Source organism: Dreissena polymorpha, chromosome 9 (genome assembly GCF_020536995.1).
Source record: "Dreissena polymorpha isolate Duluth1 chromosome 9, UMN_Dpol_1.0, whole genome shotgun sequence".
NCBI classification, from domain to species: Eukaryota; Metazoa; Mollusca; class Bivalvia; order Myida; family Dreissenidae; genus Dreissena; species Dreissena polymorpha.
This window is the reverse complement of record NC_068363.1, coordinates 13,087,447-13,107,042: the sequence shown is the minus strand read 5'-3', so window position 1 is coordinate 13,107,042 and position 19,596 is coordinate 13,087,447. Positions and strand designations below refer to the sequence as shown.

Here is a 19,596-nt window from a genome sequence, read left to right as displayed (position 1 = left end):
AGGTCAACCTTCAAAAGTAAAAAAATACAATTCCAAGGGAAGTAATTATAAGCTTTAAAAGGGAGAAAATTTCTAAACCTTCCAAATGATATATTGAAAAAAAAATCAAAGCAGCGCAAAAGGGGGCATTGTGTTTCTGACAAACACATCTCTTGTTTTTACTTTTTTTTTAAATCGATTATAAGTTTTTTGTTATTTTACCATTTTGTTGTTATTTTATATATTATAGGCCATAAAACACCTTTACTTTACAGGGTAGACCTTTTTATCTTTAATATATTTGCATACCAACCCATAATTCATTAGTTCATTTGAAATAATCTTTATCATAACATTCACATGTGCATTTCTGCTTTAAACTGAATGTTCTGCAAATTATAAATACAATTATATAATTCCTCAATTAATGGGATTAAGTGAATAAACCTGATTAAAAAACTTACCCTAAAGATCACATTATCGCCAGTAGTGTTGGGGTCACACATTCATGGTCATTTAAGTCATATATATTTTTCATTTGACCGGGTTATGAATTAACATGCTTTGAATTATTAACTAAAGCAGTCCTAGTGATCGATTAATTTATTGGTTAATCAATGATTAAGAAAAACTGGCATAGTTAAAGGAATAATCACCTATTACTTAAAATTCACGAAGCAGTCAAGATTGAGAAAGTAATGTTTGTAAGCGCCATCATAAATGGTAGACTGTGAAAACAAAAGCAAGTGAATTTAATGCATGCCATTTTGTTGTGCAGCAGATATGTTTTGATAGTCCACTGTTTGTTTTTGTGGTAACTACTGTATGATCTATAACTATTCTACCCAAAAGATCAATTTCTTTTCCAGATAAGAAACCATTTATATAAATGTGGAAAAGTTTACAACACATGAAATTCCAGTAATCTAAAACTATTTCAGCGTAAACGTATACCTATGTCAGAATATATGACCTTGCACCCTTCTAATTCCATGATAGTTTTGCATCTGGTAATTAAAAAGTCTTTGGAGTAATAAAATATGTCCTTGCTCCCTGTAATTGTACTGCAAGAATCTTTATATGAAGCTAAATCAAATTTTAAAATTTTGCAAAAGTCTTGATAAAATTTATAAGTAAATATTGTATTGAATTTTTCAGTGGACCATCTCAAGACGGGACCGCCAGCCCCCAAAACCACTCGCCAAGTGAAACCCAAAGTGTTTCTGGCCAACGGGAGTGATGTCCCTTTGAAGGGTACCTGCCTGCTCTTCATCAAGGGAGGCGACCCTAGCTTTGTGGTTACTGACCAGAACATGGTCAAGGTAAGTGGGAAATATGGTTGGAATATATTTTCAGAACTATATTACCTGTTTAAGGTTGCGTTGCATAAGGGGTATGGTGTCCGCCTAGAGACATGGAGGTCATGTCTTTGATTCCCATTGTGGGACCATTTTTTAGATCTTTCTCAAACATTCCAAGTACAGGTTCTTGCAGAAAATGGACTTGAGGTTCTTTCAATAAGTCGTATGCTTTCAAAGCAATCAAGCTTAAATTAATAGGTTTACAACCCAATATAACCTTTATTCATGTGTTAGTGTTTAAATGAAGATTTAATATGATAAAACGTTATTGTCAGATTTATAAATATAAAAAAATATAAATCTACATTTTATTTAATGTATAAAACTTAAACAATAAAATTGTCACTGTAATTTGGAAAGTAGATATTGCTTTCACTGAGTTTAACTTTCTGACTTACCTTTCATGTTTAATAGTAAAAGGTTTTAAGGATATTTCACCGCTTTCATGGGACTTGTATATTTTCATTTGACTGCCATGGTAGCCTTCCCCACATGGGACCCTCAAACTGCTTGTGAAATATCAGCCATTGCAAGGAAGAACTTTCTGATAATAGTTTAATACTTCCATGAGATTTTTAAGGAAATATAAGTATGTGATTCAAAACAGTGAAAAATAACAGAAAACTATTGATTATTTTCACTGTGTAATGATGTCATTATTTTGACATCAAGACATTATTATTCCTGTGAAATGATCTAGTATAACCCTTTTAAATGTAAACAATTATCAAATAAATGCTGGAAAAGCATTAATTGAACAGAAATTTGTTGAGTTTCATCATCTATTTATTTTCGCCAACAGGAAGTGACGTTCACCATTCTTGATACCAACGGTCATGGCAAGAATGGCGCAGGACTTCTATATGCTGTGGAGCACCTGCTCTCAAGCATTTTCATTCCCGCGCTGAAGAGTCTCGACAAGGGCTGGGGTGCACTCGAGTCTAAGGGAGCGATCCAGACTCGACTCGATTTCCTGAACACCCTGGACTCTTTCGTGTCGGTGCTTGTTGGTGAGTGAAAGTGATATGTTTGATAGCCACAGCAGTAGAGTGTCGTGATTATAAAAAAAGACCCGGGCTTTTGTTCACCAACCCATTCTTAGACTTAAGAATGGAGAGAAGTCTTAGACTAAATAAAAAAAACACCCCATTTTTCTAATGCTAAAAATGATGTTTACATATTGTTCTTTAACAAATATTTTAAAATATTAGGTGTACACTGCCATGCTAGACTTAAATTTCAAGTAGTTTTAGTGGATTGTTGTTTTAATATTATCTTTAATTTTAGACTTAAGTTTATGATTTAATTGGTGAATACAGGCCCCTGATCACACTTAAATCTCATACAATAATGAAGAATCCTGCATATGTGGGACCTTGGCAAAGGATGAGATTTGTCATTGAGTGTAAACTGTGCTTGACAACAAGTTTGCATTAAAACATGTTTTCATTGTAAAAGCTTCACTATTATCTAACTGATTACATTTGAATACTGGACTTTATTGTTTAAACCTTATAAGTCTTAATTTGATCATTCAAATTCCTTCCAGTCTTTTTCTTTTCTTTACAAAATAAGTAAATGAAGGTATAGAAGTGTTAAATCGGATGTTTGTTTTCACACCTGTGAAATTTGAATATATGTAATCTCCCTCGAAAAAAATGATCACTCCGAGTCCCAGATGAGGCATTTACCTAGGCATATAAATCATGGGAAGAGTATTGAATGATATACAGAGATAATATCAGAAATGTAAGGTTTGTCGTTTAGGCCTTTTTGCCAATGTAACAGGTATATGTACACTTGAGACTCGGAAATGTACATTTTGACTGGTCTGGCAACCCAAATGTGTATTTTATATTTTCGTTGTAAAAGCTGTTGTTTTCTTAGTTTTCAAAATTAATTTTTGTAAAGAATAATGTATTCACAGAACAGCATTATACTGTTATCTTTTGCTTCTTGTGAGCAGATGTTTACTCCCTTATTCTTGAAAGCAAGAGAACACTTACCCCCCTTCCCAGCCCTTAAAGTTATAAATAAGCCTTGTTCTTGTAAAACTTGGCTTAATGCATGAGGGTAAAGTGTCATTCCAGATTAGACTGCTTCCCTTTTAATTGGATGTTTGTTAAGAAGAGACTTCTTAAAAGCAGAACGTGTTCTCAATGATTATCCTGTACAAACTGCACAAGATAATCTTGGACGACACTTTACGCACTGGCCAAAAGCCCCTTTTCCACAGTCCCTCAAGTTGCACATATTTGCGATGTAGCACCAATCAAACCTTGCAGGTGCCCAGGAGAGCCTGAATGAGAAGGTCCAGTTGAAGCCATGTGACACGTACGACCTGTCTCGTATCCAAACACCCGCTGAGTACCAGGCCATCGCAAACAGCTCGGAGGCCCTCCAGGGCATTGAGGCCTGTATGGAGATCTGGATCAAACAGATTGAGCAGGTACAAAATAGTTTTTTTTACATCCCTAAACTCCTTTTTTTTTTTTTCATTTTCTGAAAGCTTTCCCCCTTTTTTAGCTCACCAGAGCAAGAAGTACTTAAGGTGAGCTATAATGTGATCACCCTTTATTTTGGCATCAGTTTTTAGCTCCACTGGCCAGAGGCCAGCAGGGCTTATGTCATGGTCCTGTGTCCGTCGTGCGTGCGTGCGTCCGTCCGTGCGTGCATTAACTTTTTCTTTAAACATCTTCTTCTCTTAAACTACTGGTCCAATTGTGATGAAATTTCTCAGGAATGTTCCTGGGGTGAACTTCTTTCAAATTTGTTCAAATTATGCCCCTGGGGTCAAATTTTACCCTGCCCTGGGGGGGTCAAAAAATTGAAAATTTGCTTATATAATGCCTATTTTGTGAAAACTTTAAAAAATCTTCTCGTCCATAATCATTAGGCCTAGGGTAACCAAATTTGGTATGTAGTGACATCTTATAGTCCTCTACCAAGTTTCTTCAAAATATGCCCCTGGGGTCAAATTTGACCTTGACCCCGGGGGTCAAAAAATTGAAAATTTGCTTATATAAGGCCTATTTTGTGAAAACTTTAAAAATCTTCTCATCCATAACCATTGGGCCTAGGGCTACCAAATTTGGTATGTAGTGACGTCTTATAGTCCTCTACCAAGTTTCTTCAAATTATGCCCCTGGGGTCAAATTTGACTCTGCCCCAGGGGGTAAAAAAATTGAAAATTTGCTTATAAAAGGCCTGTTGTGTGCAAACTTTAAAAATCTTCTTGTCCATAACCGTATGGCATAGGGCTTCCAAATTTGATATGTAATGACATCTAATAGTCCTCTAACAAGTTTGTTCAAATCAAGCCCCTCCGATCAAATTTGACTGTTCCCCAGGGTTCACAAAATTGAACATATGCTTATATTGGTCCCATTTTGTGAAAACTTAAAAAATCTATTTGTCCATAACCATTGGGCCTATTTCTACCACATTTGGTATTTAGTGACATCTAATAGTTTCCTACCTAGTTTGTTCAAATTATGCCCCTGGGGACAAATTTGACCCTGCCCTGGGGGTCACAAAAATGAACATATGCTTAAATAAGGCCTATTTTGTGCAAACTTTACAAATCTTCTTGTTCATAATTATAGAGCCTAGGGCTACTAAATTTGGTGTGTAGTGATATCTAATAGTCCTCTACCAAATTTGTTCAAATTATTCCCCTGGGCTCAAATTTGATCCTGCCCCGAGGGTCACAAAACTGAACATATGACGTTTGCCAGGGGAGATTACTGCGGCCGTGTGTCTGTGACCAACAACAACAACATCTTGTAAACATGAGATAAAACCCCGTCATTTAGTGCCATTTTAGATAAGATGGTGACTTCTTACAATGGAATTGAAGTAAGAAAAAGTGTTATGAATGTTTTTCTTATAAACTGAAAAAGACGGGTTTTATTTAAATATGTCGAAAGTGAACATATATCCGGATAAAAATGTTTCGGATGACATGTTAATTTCATGTCTTTTTTGTAGTGTTTAAACCAGTTTAATAATATCTTATGGATTTTTAAAACGCAACTTCCATGAACATAATTATTTGAAGAAAAGTCAATATATGATGCTGCATGGTAAACTCAATCTTTGTATCCAAGAGAAGGTGTTGGAATTAATGAAGTGCAATGTTCTTAACTATCGTATATGCTGCTTTTTAATTACTAATGATTCATTGTTTCATTTGTTAATCGTGACTCATGAATTGTGGATATGATTGTCAATTGCTCAACGATCCATAGATCAATATATTTCTGACCATTTTATTATTTTCTTAAAATAAGTTATGAATTGATCTTAGAAGTCAAATGTATTACTTAATTATATACATTTATAAATATAAAGAAATAATCTTTAGATTATAATAATATTGTCAGGCCTGTTGGTTTTAAGGATGTATGGGTTGTTAATTATATTTTTAGATGATTCTTTACAAAGAAAGATGCTACTATTGTATTTGTTATAAATGTGTGAAAGGCTCTATTAAAGAAGGAACCAGAGATTATTAACCCTTTACCAAACACTAACAGGATTTTACGGGTTTGTAGCTGACAACTTTATAAATAATCAAGATGAGCAATTTCTCCTTTTATTTCTTCCCTACCTGATCATTTCCTTCATATTCCATTACAATTTAATTGTCGTCTGCAACCTCTTTCCAATTGGGAAAGTCCAAAATGTGTCGTTTGGTAAAGGGTTAAGGCATTTCGATTCCTATGAGTCTTGTGAATCTGTTTCAAATCAAATGCGTAGATTTGATCTTCAGCATCTAAAAATATGTGAAATAGAAAGAACGACAATATCTTTTGGCGAGATAAATGTACCTACGTTATAAGCAAAGGACCTGTGCACCAATTCCCAGGCTTTTTAGTCTGTTTAGTTAACACTGTAGTAACTTTTTCCATATAAAAAAAGCTCACCCCTTCTCAAAATAAAATACACTTTTTAACAAAATACGCTTTAAAAAGTGTATTTTTTCTGCATTTTTACCGAAAAGTGTATTTTTTCTGCATTTTTTTCATAATTAAGTGCACTAAAGTGCATTTTTTCTGTATTTTCATTATCTTTAAGTGTATTTTACTGTACTTTAAATGTATCTTCTGTAGACAAAGTGCATCTTTTTATGCAATAAGTGCATTTTTTCAATGAAGTGCATTTTTTGTGCATATTAGTGTATCTTCTGATTTGCAAAAAAAAAATCTTTCTGTACAAGTGTAGTTTTAGTGCATCTTCATAAAAAAGAGCAACACTATAGCAAATAACTGAAGTTAAAGGACAGAGATATAGTGTTTAATAGGAGGATTGTACTGAATTCTTTTTTATCTTCACATAATGTTTATGGCCTTATTATTACAATTTGTCTGCTCATAAAATATGTGAATCAGTAGAGCAGCTTTTAAAGGGAAAAGTACAACTAAATCAGGCTGTGGGTAAATAATTAAAAATATTGAAAGTGTCAAAAAAATTATGTGGTCTTGCCAGAATCAATTATATCTTCACAACATAAAAAACAAGTATTTGAACTTTCTTACACTGATATTTAACCCCAATTCAATTAATGTCTACCACATTGACTATTAACATACATTTTAAAAGACAATTTAAATAATATTTATAATATTATATTTATTTCCTAACACCATTCAGTATGTTATATTGAAATATTCACAATTAAATATAATATGCTAAGTGTGCTGTGTATTATTCAATAAATATCAGATAAGATCAGGATCAGATAAGAGATCAATTAGCATCATAAACACTAATCCCTATCAGTGCTCCATCTAGCCAAAACAAAGGGGTGTTTATAGAATTTTGATTGGTTCTGGGACCATCTATTTGAAAACAAACCACTTTTGATTGGTAATGTAACGACTCGCCCCCTTAACGACTCGCCCCATAACGACTCGCCCCACTTTTTATAACGACTCGCCCCACATGTATAACGACTCGCCCCACATGTATAACGACTCGCCCTATCAAAATAAAATGTTATATTATATACGGTAATATAAATGAAATCAATTCATAATATGAATTTAAGGTTCGGCTTTGTTTGATAACCATCGTTCAGCGGTTTTTTGCCTTATACCTGACCTTAATGACGTCTATTGCAGGCATATTCTGAAAAGTAATAATTTTTATTTTATGATTTTTTTACATCTTTGTTCAGTGACAATATTATCATAAAGCAAGACTATTGGGTATCGGTACATTTGTCTCATGTCATACTTTCCTTTATATTTATAAAAAGAAGCAAAGGCTAAGATCATATCGACAATTAAAGATTCCCAGGTTAAATTACTCAAGAATTTATGGATTATCGTTATAAAGAGACCGATGAATTAACAACATAATTGACAGGTACATTACCGCGGGCGGATGATGACAATCAACAATACATGTGTCATAATCACGAAAGCGTGAATACCTTGCTTCGTGGTAAAGATATTTTCATATATACGGGTATTGAAAGGTAAGAAAAATGAAAAAAGGTCTTTGCCGAAATTTATTTTTTGCAGAAATTTTACGGACACAATTCATCTGTAAGATAATTTTTTATTTATAATTTTAAAATTACCATTATAATCTTAAATCTACCTATTTATTACCTGTTGATCTGAATACACAACACACGTTTTAAAAATCTTTTTTCATACTATAAAAATGCGTATCAGTCCTTTTGTGTTTTTCACACAAACTTTACTTTAAAATGCCAATCAAATGGCGTTTCTTTTAAATTTTGGTGTGAACAATTAGCGCGGAAAGTTTTCAATGGTTTCAAATAAACATTTAACGCTAATTAAATGGCGGTTCTTTTAATTTGTAGGTGTGAACAATTACCGCGGAAAATTTGCAATGGTTTCAAATAAACAAGAAACCATTTGTGATAAATCAATTAATTCCACGATTTGTTTAATTACTTAAATGGTTATAACTTTAATTGAGTAATACGTGCCACTGCGGAGTTTAGTATTTAAAGATGTATACATGATTATAGTATACCATTATTTTAAATTGATAATTCGACTAACACCATGCCTGCGCTTTGCACTCTGTATTTGCAGCGCAGCTGCTGGACTTGTGTTCAGCCATGTACGGACCTGTGCAAATAGTTGTTGTTGTTTGTGTAAATAGTGTTTAAATTTGTTATGAATAAAACGTTTGAAAAAATTCATTTTCATAAATTCAATGTTGATAATATTAAGATATAATTATATTGATTACCCGGTACTGATGTATTTCTGTCTTTTTGTAAATTTTTCTTATTATATCAATGTATTGATATTATTATACACACTGCGTAACTTTCTTTTTTTATAAGTTGTTGTTGTTGTTGTATATAAGTACATAAGTATCTAATAAACCATCAACACAAAAAAAGTTTTTCTTATATATTTCTCTTTCTATTCATCTGTACTGTTTACATTTAACATAGATGCTAAAAATGTAACAATAAAAATGATGGGACGAGTCGTTATATGTTATATATTATATACGTAAAAACATAGTTATGTTACTGTGGTAACGCATAATATTAATTGCAAGAGTTGATAAAATTCCAGGTGTAGAAATCTTGAACATATCATGCAGGATGCGATACAGTATTCCAGTTTCTGTTGAAAGTTCCTGAAAAAGGTGATTGTTAAAGTAAAGCATTTTAACAAATTTCATCAAACTTCTAATTTGCCAAATCTTAAGATATTTTTTCAATACCCCACCAGTTTTTACCGACTTAAAACACAATAAAATCGAAATTAAATAAAAATCCTACCATATAAGTAATGATGGGGCGAGTCGTTATCTATGTGGGGCGAGTCGTTATAAAAGTGGGGCGAGTCGTTATAAAAAGCGGGGCGAGTCGTTATGGGGCGAGTCGTTAAGGGGGCGAGTCGTTAGTTAACCTTTTGATTGGTTGGAGCACAACAAATTATTTGGAGCACAGGAAGTTATTTTTGTAAACAATTTGGTTTCAGCAACTTAAATTGAGCTAAATTTTTAGGTATAATTCAGCAACATTAATTCTAGTGTCAAATGTCTTGAAATTCTTTCAGCACATGAACTATTGTGTGATGAAAACAATGTGTATTTACTACAATGTGTAAATCAACAATAAGTTTGTTGCAAAGAAGATTCAAAGTGGGTGGTTAAAGTGATCAACAACTGCCGTTTTTGTTTTTTTGGAATGCTGAAGAACAGCTGTAACAGGTTTGTATTTTCATTTCTGCATCTCTTTTTAATTAAATTAATTATGATCATTATCATATTTATGTATTGTCACTGGGAAATGTAACTGGATGAGTAAATGTAATGCAATTTTAAGGAAAAAAACACCATTTGAATTATTATGGCTGTATTTTATGGTTATTGTCATCTTAAAATTTATTTATACCTATTTCTTGTCATTAATGAACAGATTTCTTTCCCCCATATTTAATCAGAACTTTAATATTTTATATTTGAAGGTTAAACCCCAAGGTGAAATTTACATTGATCGGAAGATCCATTGGACAGAATGTGCATCATCGCCTGCCAAAAATGGGAGCAAAAAGGGGACTACCTGATGTATGGACATGTATACCAGGCCAACTTGAGGGGAACAGGAGTGGGAAACCGTGCCCTGTAGATTGTCCTTGACCAAGAAAAGATGGATTTGTTGAGAGGTAAAACTATATAATAAAGGTTATTGCAATTCAAAGAAGTCACACTTCCGACCAGTCCACACAGCCAAAGGAGACCACATATATTAGTACATTTATTAACAGTATTTTCTATCAAACGTAATTTCTTTAAATTATTTATGAAAAGCGTTAAGTCACATGTGATCACGAGATTAAAATTGCAAAAATAAACAAACAAAAACAACAAGCCAACAAACTTGTTTTGATTTAAATTTATGATATTTATAAATATAGCAACTGTTGAACAAGATTACCATAACAGCAATATTTAACACTTACATTATAAAATATCTTTCAGGACCTGATCTCAAATGAGATCATGCACGAGAAGTGCCTCGCAGACCATGACAGTAGTATTCAGACCTGATCAGCTGGTGAAGTGCTTTATAAAGGGTTGTTTATGAATGCATTCTTTGTAAGGAACAGTGTATAACAACAAATATAGTGACAGGGGCTAAGCTGCTAAATATTGTCAGCATGTATGCAGTGATTTTCTTTGGGACAACCTGTACGTACTGGCTCTCAGAAGGGCATGTTTTAGCGCAATAATGAACAAAAAAAGGAAGATCTTAAAAATAAGGTATAGATTTATATAAATTTCATGAATACTGTTCATTTATCATATATTAAGGATCCAGAATATGATTGAATTAAATGTGCTGCTTTTGTCCATATTAAAAAGGGATTTGGAATTAATGTAATATATAAAAATCTAGTAAATGATAGGGAAAACATTTCAGCTTAAGGAGGGGAAATCTTTAATATTTTTGAAGTGGAAACCACCTGTATTTGGCTGTTAATCAGTTACCGATAATTAGAGGGGAGAAAAATCACTGGTATGAGCTTGATATTTTCAATTGTTAATTCCAGATAGGCAATAGCCCGTTTGAATCCTCTCTTTTATGTAGATATGTAACATTTGTTTTTGTTTTTTAAGGTTTAACATTCTAATAAAAGTGTGTATTTATCTATTGAATTGTACTTTTTGTTTTTTATGTATGTGTTTACACTAACCTTTCATTTAAAGAATGAATGCTGACTTCAAAATGCTGGGATTTTTTTTTTATTTGGTTAATTTTTAAGCATATTAATTTGAAGTGATGAAAAGTACACTTAAGCGTATAATGCGCTTAAAAAATTCACTTCCAACACTTCAAAAAGTGTATCATTTGTATGACTGAAAATGCACTCAAGTGTATTAATGCGCTTAAAAATTCACTTTTAATATTGTAAGGTGTATTATTTGTATGACCGGGAATGCACTCAAGTGTATTAATGCGCTTAAAAAAATTCACTTTCAATTTTGTAAGGTGTATTATTTGTATCAGTGGAAATGCACTCAAGTGTATTAATGCGCTTACAAAAATTCACTTTGAATACTCAATGAAGTGTATTATTTGTATGACTGGAAATGCACTCAAGTGTATTAATGCGCTTAAATAATTTGCTTTTAATTCTGTAATGTGTATTATTTGAATGACTGGAAATGCACTCAAGTGTATTAATGCGCTTTAAAAAATTTACTTTGACCATGAAGTGTATTATTTGTATGTCTTAAAATACACTCAAGTGTATAAATGCACTTAAAAATAAACTTAAGCGCACTTATTATCATAATAAACGCACTTAAGTGTATTATTTCGTGGAAAAAAAATACACTTAAATGTATAAACACACTAGTAAAAAGTGTTTTTTTTTAACAGATTAAAATGCACTTGTTAAGCAAAAAATACGGTGCCAATAACATGCGCATTAAATGCGCATTTAATGTGCATTTAATGCGCATTAAATGCGCATTTAGTGCACTTTTTCAAGAAGGGACCCTTCCAACTTTTAAGCGCCCAGTGGGACAAGGGATAAAAAGAGAAAGTCACATGCTTGAGTACATTTCAACCCATGCGCATTGCACGTTTTTTTGCATAAAAAAAACAGTGGAGAGATACAGGGCCATTATGGCCCTCTTGTTTTTGTTGTGAGGTGGTGGTTGTCAACTTTTTTCTTTGAAACTGTATAAAACTTATTTTTTATCCAATCTTGATTAAACTTGGTCAGAATATTTTATCCAGGTTATAAATCTTGGCCTTGGTAGAATGTTAAATCTGGATTTCACCCATACAAAACTATGTCACCAGTTCAAATCTTCTAAAAACATCCACAGGCTCCATCCAACTGTAAAGGCCACATGTATAAATCAATGTTGATGTAACATGGTCAGAATGTTTGTCTTTAATATATCTAGAACAAGTTTTTATTTGGTTGTTCAAAAAGTAGGTCACGACGTAAGATCTAAGAAAATCTTGATTACCACTGTAGAGGCCACATTTATGACTTAATGTTAATTACACACTGTAAGAATGTTTATCTTTACAATATCACGGCTGACATTATATCTGCATAATGTGTGACCAAACACGAGGTCACCAGGTCAAATCTTAAACAAACTTGTGTACCACTCTTTAGGCCACATTTATTACTCAATCTAAATGAAACTTGGTCAGAATATTAATCTTTACAATATCCAGGCCTTGTTTGTTTCTGGGTCACATGCGTCTAAAAAAAGTCACAGAGCCAAATTGTATTACTCAAGGGGCAAAATTTATGACTTAAGCTTTTTGAAACTTGGTCAGAATGTTTATCTTGAGAATATCTTGGTCAAGTTTGAATCAGAATCAGAGTCAGGTGTGTCTACAACTTAGGTAACCAGGTCAAATCTAAAAAAAACTCGTGGCTACTCTAGAGGCCACATATATCAGTCTTCATTTAACTTGGTCAGCATGTTTATCAATGTGGAGGCCATGATTAAATCTGGGTCAAGCGCCAGGGGTAAAATCTAGATCACCAAGTAAAGTCCTCAACTATTGGTGTCCATGAACTAAGTTTAGCGCATAAGGGCCACCATGGCCCTCTTGTTTCTTTACAAATTTCATGCCGCATCTCACGTTAAATAAATGTCTGCTGCTACATCCCAGGTGCTGGCAGAGAGCGAGCAGATGCGCAAGGAAGCAGACGACATCGGCCCACGGGCGGAGCTGGATCACTGGAAGAAGCGCACGTCCAAGTTCAACTACCTCCTGGACCAGATCAAGGGGTCAGAAGTCAAGGCTGTTCTAGGTGTCTTGCATGCAGCAAAGTCTAAGCTAATCAAGGTAGTGTGGTCAATTTTTTCGATCAGAAAGTATTTACGTACAGTATAATTTAATTAATTTTGTTTGATGAAGTAATATAGTGTGCTTGCTTTGTTAATCAAAAAAGTTTCTTTACAGCCATAATTTTAATTAATTCTGTTTGATGAAATAAAATTGTGTAATTGATTTGTGATTATTTATAATGAGTGCTTTTCTTCCTAACTGAAGCATAATTTGATTCTCATTCAGTTGAGTGACGGTAAAATATTAAGGTTTTTAAACATTAACATGTATCTGCTTCTTTGTAATTATATTATGTTGAACATGAATGTAAAAAATATTCCTGATCAATTTCAAAATATGATGCTTCATGTATAGTTTTACATGCCATAAGCTTTATAAACCATAACCTTTCACTAATGTCATAACAAACTTACATTATTCAAGTAATTAAAGAAACTAATACTATAAACAAGAATGTACTAAAAAAAAACAAGTTGTCCATGATGTTTTTTCAAATTTTATTTTAAGATGTGGCAAGAGCTTGACCGTCGCATAACGGACACGGCCAACGAAGCTCGGGACAACGTGAAGTTCCTCTACACGCTGGAGAAGTTCTGTGACCCCCTGTACAACTCTGATCCTGTCGGAATGCTGGAGGGGATACCGGGGCTGATCAATGCGATCCGAATGATCCACAGCATCTCACGCTACTACAACACCTCCGAGAGAATGACCTCACTCTTTGTCAAGGTGTGTACATATTCAGAGATGTGTGGCTTTTAAATCGTAAAAAATATATTTTGGTGTTTTTTTATGTGAAGAGCTTTCTTGATTTAAATACTAGCATCATTTGCAGTGTTAGTATTATTGAATGCTGGTACGCTTGTATAAGGATGTTATTTAAGGGCAAATTGTTCTTTGGACAAGATTTAATTGACAATGTGTTAGGACAATTCATTGGATATATGGACAGTTACTGTAAACAAATGGAAATTTCAATTGATGTGTAAACCAGAGTCACTTTGCCTTACATCATTTATAATAAAAAAGATAATGATGATAACACCTGATGATTTAAAATCTGATTTTAAACCTTAAGGAGAATTGCCTCCCTTTTTCCGCTGCAGATCACAAACCAGATGATCACTGCGTGCAAGGCGTACATAACAAATGGCGGCTGTGAGACAGTCTGGAGCCAGGAACCCCGGGAGGTCATCAAGAAACTCAATGACTGCATCCGACTCAACGAAGAGTACCAGCGAAGCTTCCACAAGACCAAGCAAAAGCTTGAGACAATGCCCAATGAGCGCCCATTTGAGTTTTCCGAGATGTACATATTCGGGAAATTCGACACGTTCACCAAGAGGCTCAAGAATATCATAGCAATCTTCGACGTGTTCTCTGTGTACTCTACGCTGTCTGAGTCCAAGATTGAAGGTAATGTACATTACTTTCATTTGATTTGCGCACCTGTTTGTTTTCAGTGTTTTTTTGTACATTGTAAAGTGTACAAGTACTTTGTTAGACCACTTTGTGCCTACAGACAGACTGATAGACAAAAGTCCATAGTAAATCCAGTAAACTGTCCTCTTCTTATTTAAGAGGGTGTACAATTGCTGTTCACAACGTTTTACCATTTAACACTTTGATGAGTTTGTAGTCCCTTAGAAAACCAAATTAAATTTTAGACCTTTCTTACTTTATTCTAGTTTTAAAGGCTTCATTTCTAACCCTAAGGTTCTGATGAGCAGCAAACAGCATAAAACCTGAACAGCTTGTAACTCGCAGGCTGTTCTGGTTTTATACTGGTTGCCTATAGCAGTAGTTTTTGTACTCTTTAGTGGGAATGGGTTAATAATCTTGTTTTCACCCTGATAGGTATCGAGGTGATGGCAAACCGGTTCAGTGTGACTCAGACGCAGATCCGCAAGAAACCTTATGACTTCCTCGACCAGCGCAAGCAGGAGTTTGCTCAGGACTTTGACGACTTCCAGAGATCTGTCAAGGAGCTTCATGTATGAAATATATATTTATCCCCACGCTTTTTGAAAAAAAGGTGGGGATATTGTGGTTATCTCCGCCGTCCGTCCGTCCGTCCGTCCGTCCGTCTGTCTGTCTGTCTGTCTGTCCGTCCGTCCTGGCCACTATCTCCTCCTACACTAAAAGCACTAGAACCTTGAAACTTACACACATGGTAGCTATGAGCATATGTGCGACCCTGCACTATTTGGAATTTTGATCTGACCCCTGGGTCAAAAGTTATAGCGGTTGGGGTGGGGCCGCGTCAGAAATTATCACTTATTTTTTTAGGTTATTTTACATTTACTTCTTTATTTCTACACCGATTCACTTCAAATTGATACTGGACCTCTCTTATGACAATACGGTCAATCTCAACCATGCATGGCCCCATTCCCAACCCTGGGGCGCCCCGCCCACATAGGCCACACCCACCAAAAATTTCCATTTACTATAATTTTTTCATTTCTACACGGATTCACTTCAAATTGATACTGAATTTTTGTTATGACATTAGGGTCAATCTCAACTATGCATGGCCCCAATCCCAACCCTGGGGCGCCCGCCCACATAGGCCACACCCACCAAAAAATTCCATTTACTATAATTTTTTCATTTCTACACGGATTCACTTCAAATTGATACTGAACTTCTCTTATGACATTAGGGTCAATCTCAACTATGCATGGCCCCATAACCAACCCTGGGGCCCCGCCCACATAGACCACACCCACCCAAAATTGCCTTTACTATATTTTCTTCATTTCTACACCGATTCACTTCAAATTGATATTGAACCTTTCTTATGACAATACAGTCAATCTCAACTATGCATGGCCCCATTACCAACCCTGGGGCCCCGCCCACATAGACCACACCCGCCCAAAATTGCCTTTTACTATAATTTCTTCATTTCTACACCGATTCACTTCAAATTGATACTGAACTTCTCTTATGACAATACGGTCAATCTCAACTATGCATGGCACAATTACCAAACCTGGGGCGCCCTGCCCACATATGTCACACCCACCCAAAATTGCCTTTTACTATAACTTCTTCATTTCTACACCAATTCACTTCTAATTGATGATGAACTTCTCTTATGACAATACGGTCAATCTCAGCTATGCATGGCCCCATTACCAACCCTGGGGCACACCTAGGTCAAACATTCGGCGTGGGGATACGCGTCGGCCTCTGCCGCGCCATTTCTAGTTGTTTCTTGATGTCAATGTCATTATTTTCAACATGAGTTGGGCCATGCTAGAAAAGCTACTTGAAGCTTGAGCATAATATGTTTTCCAGAATATAATCTTGTAGCCTGCTTTTTTCTACCCAGGAAGGCTTTTCTACTTTAAAGGTTCTGTCTTTTTAAAGGGAGCCCTTTCTTAGAATAAAATCCATTGAAGGGCTACTGTCTTATGGGATAGGACTCTCTACACTTTTGCATTAATTGTGAAATCTATTTATTTTAGCTGGATAAAAGCTTAAAGGGGCCTTTTCACAGATTTTGGCATTTTTTTAACTTATTCATTAAATGCTTTATATCGATAAATGTAAAAATTGGATCGTAAAAGCTCCAGTAAAAAATCAAGAATAAAATTAAAAAAAGGAAAAGAACATTGCCCGGACCAGGTTTCGAACCAGTGACCCCTGGAGTCCTGCCAGAGTCCTGAAGTAAAAACGCTTTAGCCTACTGAGCTATTCTGCCGAGTACACATACTTGACGTTTTTTATACCTTATATAAGCAATCTTCGTAGTTTCACAAAATGTAACGACAAAAACAGAACTCTCCAAATTATTCAATCGTTTCGCGTTGCAACGCTTTATAATTTTTAGGTTTCAAAATCGTCAAAAGATGCATATAATGGCTATATTAGACCTTGGTAAATGTTCAGTATTACTGTTTCCTCACAAATATCATAATTAAAACGAAAATTTGCGAATCTGAAACAACTTTTTTCAATTTTGTCAATTTACCAAAGCGTGAAAAGATCCCTTTAAGCATAAGGCTTATTGAAAAGCTATCAAGTATATTTCCTGGGTAGAACCAGTACTAAATAGCTTTTGGGGAGCTCTATAGTATGCTGCCACATTTGGGATCGAGCCCACAACCTCTCAGTTGCTACGGGGACACCATATCCACTATGCCATGGCAACCCATACAATATGCATAAATTCCGCTTTGTCTATGATACACTGTACACAAGCATTATTTACAAAAGTGTAATGTTACTAACTGTTAATTATAAAATTATTGGTAAACTATACTCAGCACAACTGTGTATAATACACTCATCCCTCTGAGTTAAAATCTTGCCTTTTCCCCCAACAGAAACAGATCTGTGAGTTCATGGACAAGAAGTTTGAGAAAATCACGAGCACACAGCGTGCCATCAGTCTGCTGATGAAGTTCGAGAAGTTGAACCTACCTGGACTCCCGATTACTGAGAAGTACGCGCGGATCCTGGCTCACTACGGGCGAGACATTGAGATGGTCTCCAAGATCTACCAGAAGAACAAGAATGAACCGCCCGTAGCCCGTGATCTGCCACCTATTGCTGGTATGTCAGTTGATCAATTATTGACTGCATGCATTGCAAGCCTTAATCTTATTTACAGAGCAATAGATGTACATTTAGCCTCTGTCTGGGAAAACTGAGCTTAATGCACAAGTGAAAGTTTTGTAGCGGATTAATGTAGGACTAGACTGTTTGCTTCTTCTAAACTCAAATTGTCCCTGATTAGCCTGTGTTGGCTGCACTTTACAAACATGTGTTAACTCTTTCAGTGCTGGAATCGAATTTTGAAGGCCTTTGCAAACAGTTTGGATCCAGATGAAAACGTGGCGTCTCATCAGGATCCAAACTGTTTGCTATTCTGATAGTATTCTTTGAAAAAAATCGAAGAAAATGCTAATTTTAGAAATTCAGCAGATGCCATTTTTGAAGACGACAAATTTCCCAGCATGCAAAGGGTTAAGCACATTTTTCATACAAGGAGGCTCATTTAATGTTGCTCAATAATTGCCTACACTAGGGGGTATTTACTTTAGACCAATAAACATGTCTGAATAGGGACAAACAAAATCATCAAGCAACAATAAACACTATTATTTATATGCAAATTACTATATTATCTCATTCCATACTAGAGCCTTATCTTTAGACAACCCCTATCAGTAAAAGCCTTATCCAGCCCTTGATCATCTGTACCCTGTTTACCCTTTGAATGCTGGGAAATTTGTCGTCTGCTAAAATGTCGTCTGCTGAATTTGTAAAATAAGCATTTTCTTCATTTTTTTTTCAAAGAATACTATCAGAATAGCAAACAGTTTGGATCCAGATGAGACGCCACGTTCTGTGGCGTCTCATCTGGATCCAAACTGTTTGCAAAGGCCTTCAAAATTCGGTTCCCGCACTGAAAGAGTTAGCTCTGAATGCCTGAATATTGTTATCTGTTTATTGTTAGTGGTGTGAAATAGGAAAGGATGTTTTTATGAAGTGTAATCATGTTATTTTGTTGACTGATTATATGACACATATTTGGCATTAGGTTCTTTAATTGCCATTTAAGAAAATGAATATGGAAACATATGAAAATGTTAAAATCTTGCATAATATCAACACATAACTATGAATATTTCCAAAATAATGTATCCAATACCATTATTATTTAAATATACACATTTTATAAATTGAAGCTGTTTTTAACATATATTAACAATCATATAAGATAGTTACATATTTTTTTTATTGTTTAAAGGCTTAAAAAAAGTCATAAGATATTGATTATAACAAAAAAAAATTCAATAGATAGTAAGCACATTAATATTTCAGTTGCAAGTAATTTTATGAAATAAACAAAGAAAAAAAAGAGAACATCTAAATGTGCTTATATTAGAACTTTATCAAATTAAACTGAATGCAAATAACTATCCTTATTAAAAAAACACTAAGTTACCAGAACTTGAAATGTATTTATATTTTTCAGTCTTATTTTCACATGTTTTCACCAGAAATAGATAAGCAAAAACAATTTCCAGATTCAAAAACTATTTGTAACAAGAATTTTCTTAGGTTTGGAAACTTACTCCAAAAAAAACTTAAAAAAAAACAAACAATTTAAACAGACGTATTTAAATAAGTCATTAGGCATTCAGAGAAGTTTTTCGTATATTAATGAGGCTAGGAATTCACACTGTAGATTATTGGACGCATATAAAGGACGTAAGGAACTCCACTGTAGATTATTGGACGCATATACATGTATATCATGGTAGGGCTGAATGGGTTAAACAGTAAGGCATAGTGGCTGTTGTGAACAAGCTGAAAATACAGTTTGAGTCATATTATGAGAAAACTGGGTTTAATGCATGTGCGTCAAGTGTCAACCAGAGTGCGGTTTGCACAGGC

General features: G+C 34.6%; 1 protein-coding gene across 1 annotated transcript in view; it reads left to right on the top strand.

Moving 5' to 3' along the window:
• Positions 1-19,596, top strand: part of LOC127844844 (dynein axonemal heavy chain 5-like) — a 128,581-nt gene that overhangs the window by 44,144 nt on the left and 64,841 nt on the right. The window contains exons 4-11 of the mRNA XM_052375365.1: positions 1,138-1,301; positions 2,143-2,350; positions 3,626-3,789; positions 13,000-13,176; positions 13,687-13,908; positions 14,286-14,595; positions 15,037-15,173; positions 17,517-17,745. Of these exons, the coding sequence (XP_052231325.1) occupies positions 1,138-1,301; positions 2,143-2,350; positions 3,626-3,789; positions 13,000-13,176; positions 13,687-13,908; positions 14,286-14,595; positions 15,037-15,173; positions 17,517-17,745 (1,611 nt within the window). The remainder of the gene's footprint in view (positions 1-1,137; positions 1,302-2,142; positions 2,351-3,625; positions 3,790-12,999; positions 13,177-13,686; positions 13,909-14,285; positions 14,596-15,036; positions 15,174-17,516; positions 17,746-19,596) is intronic.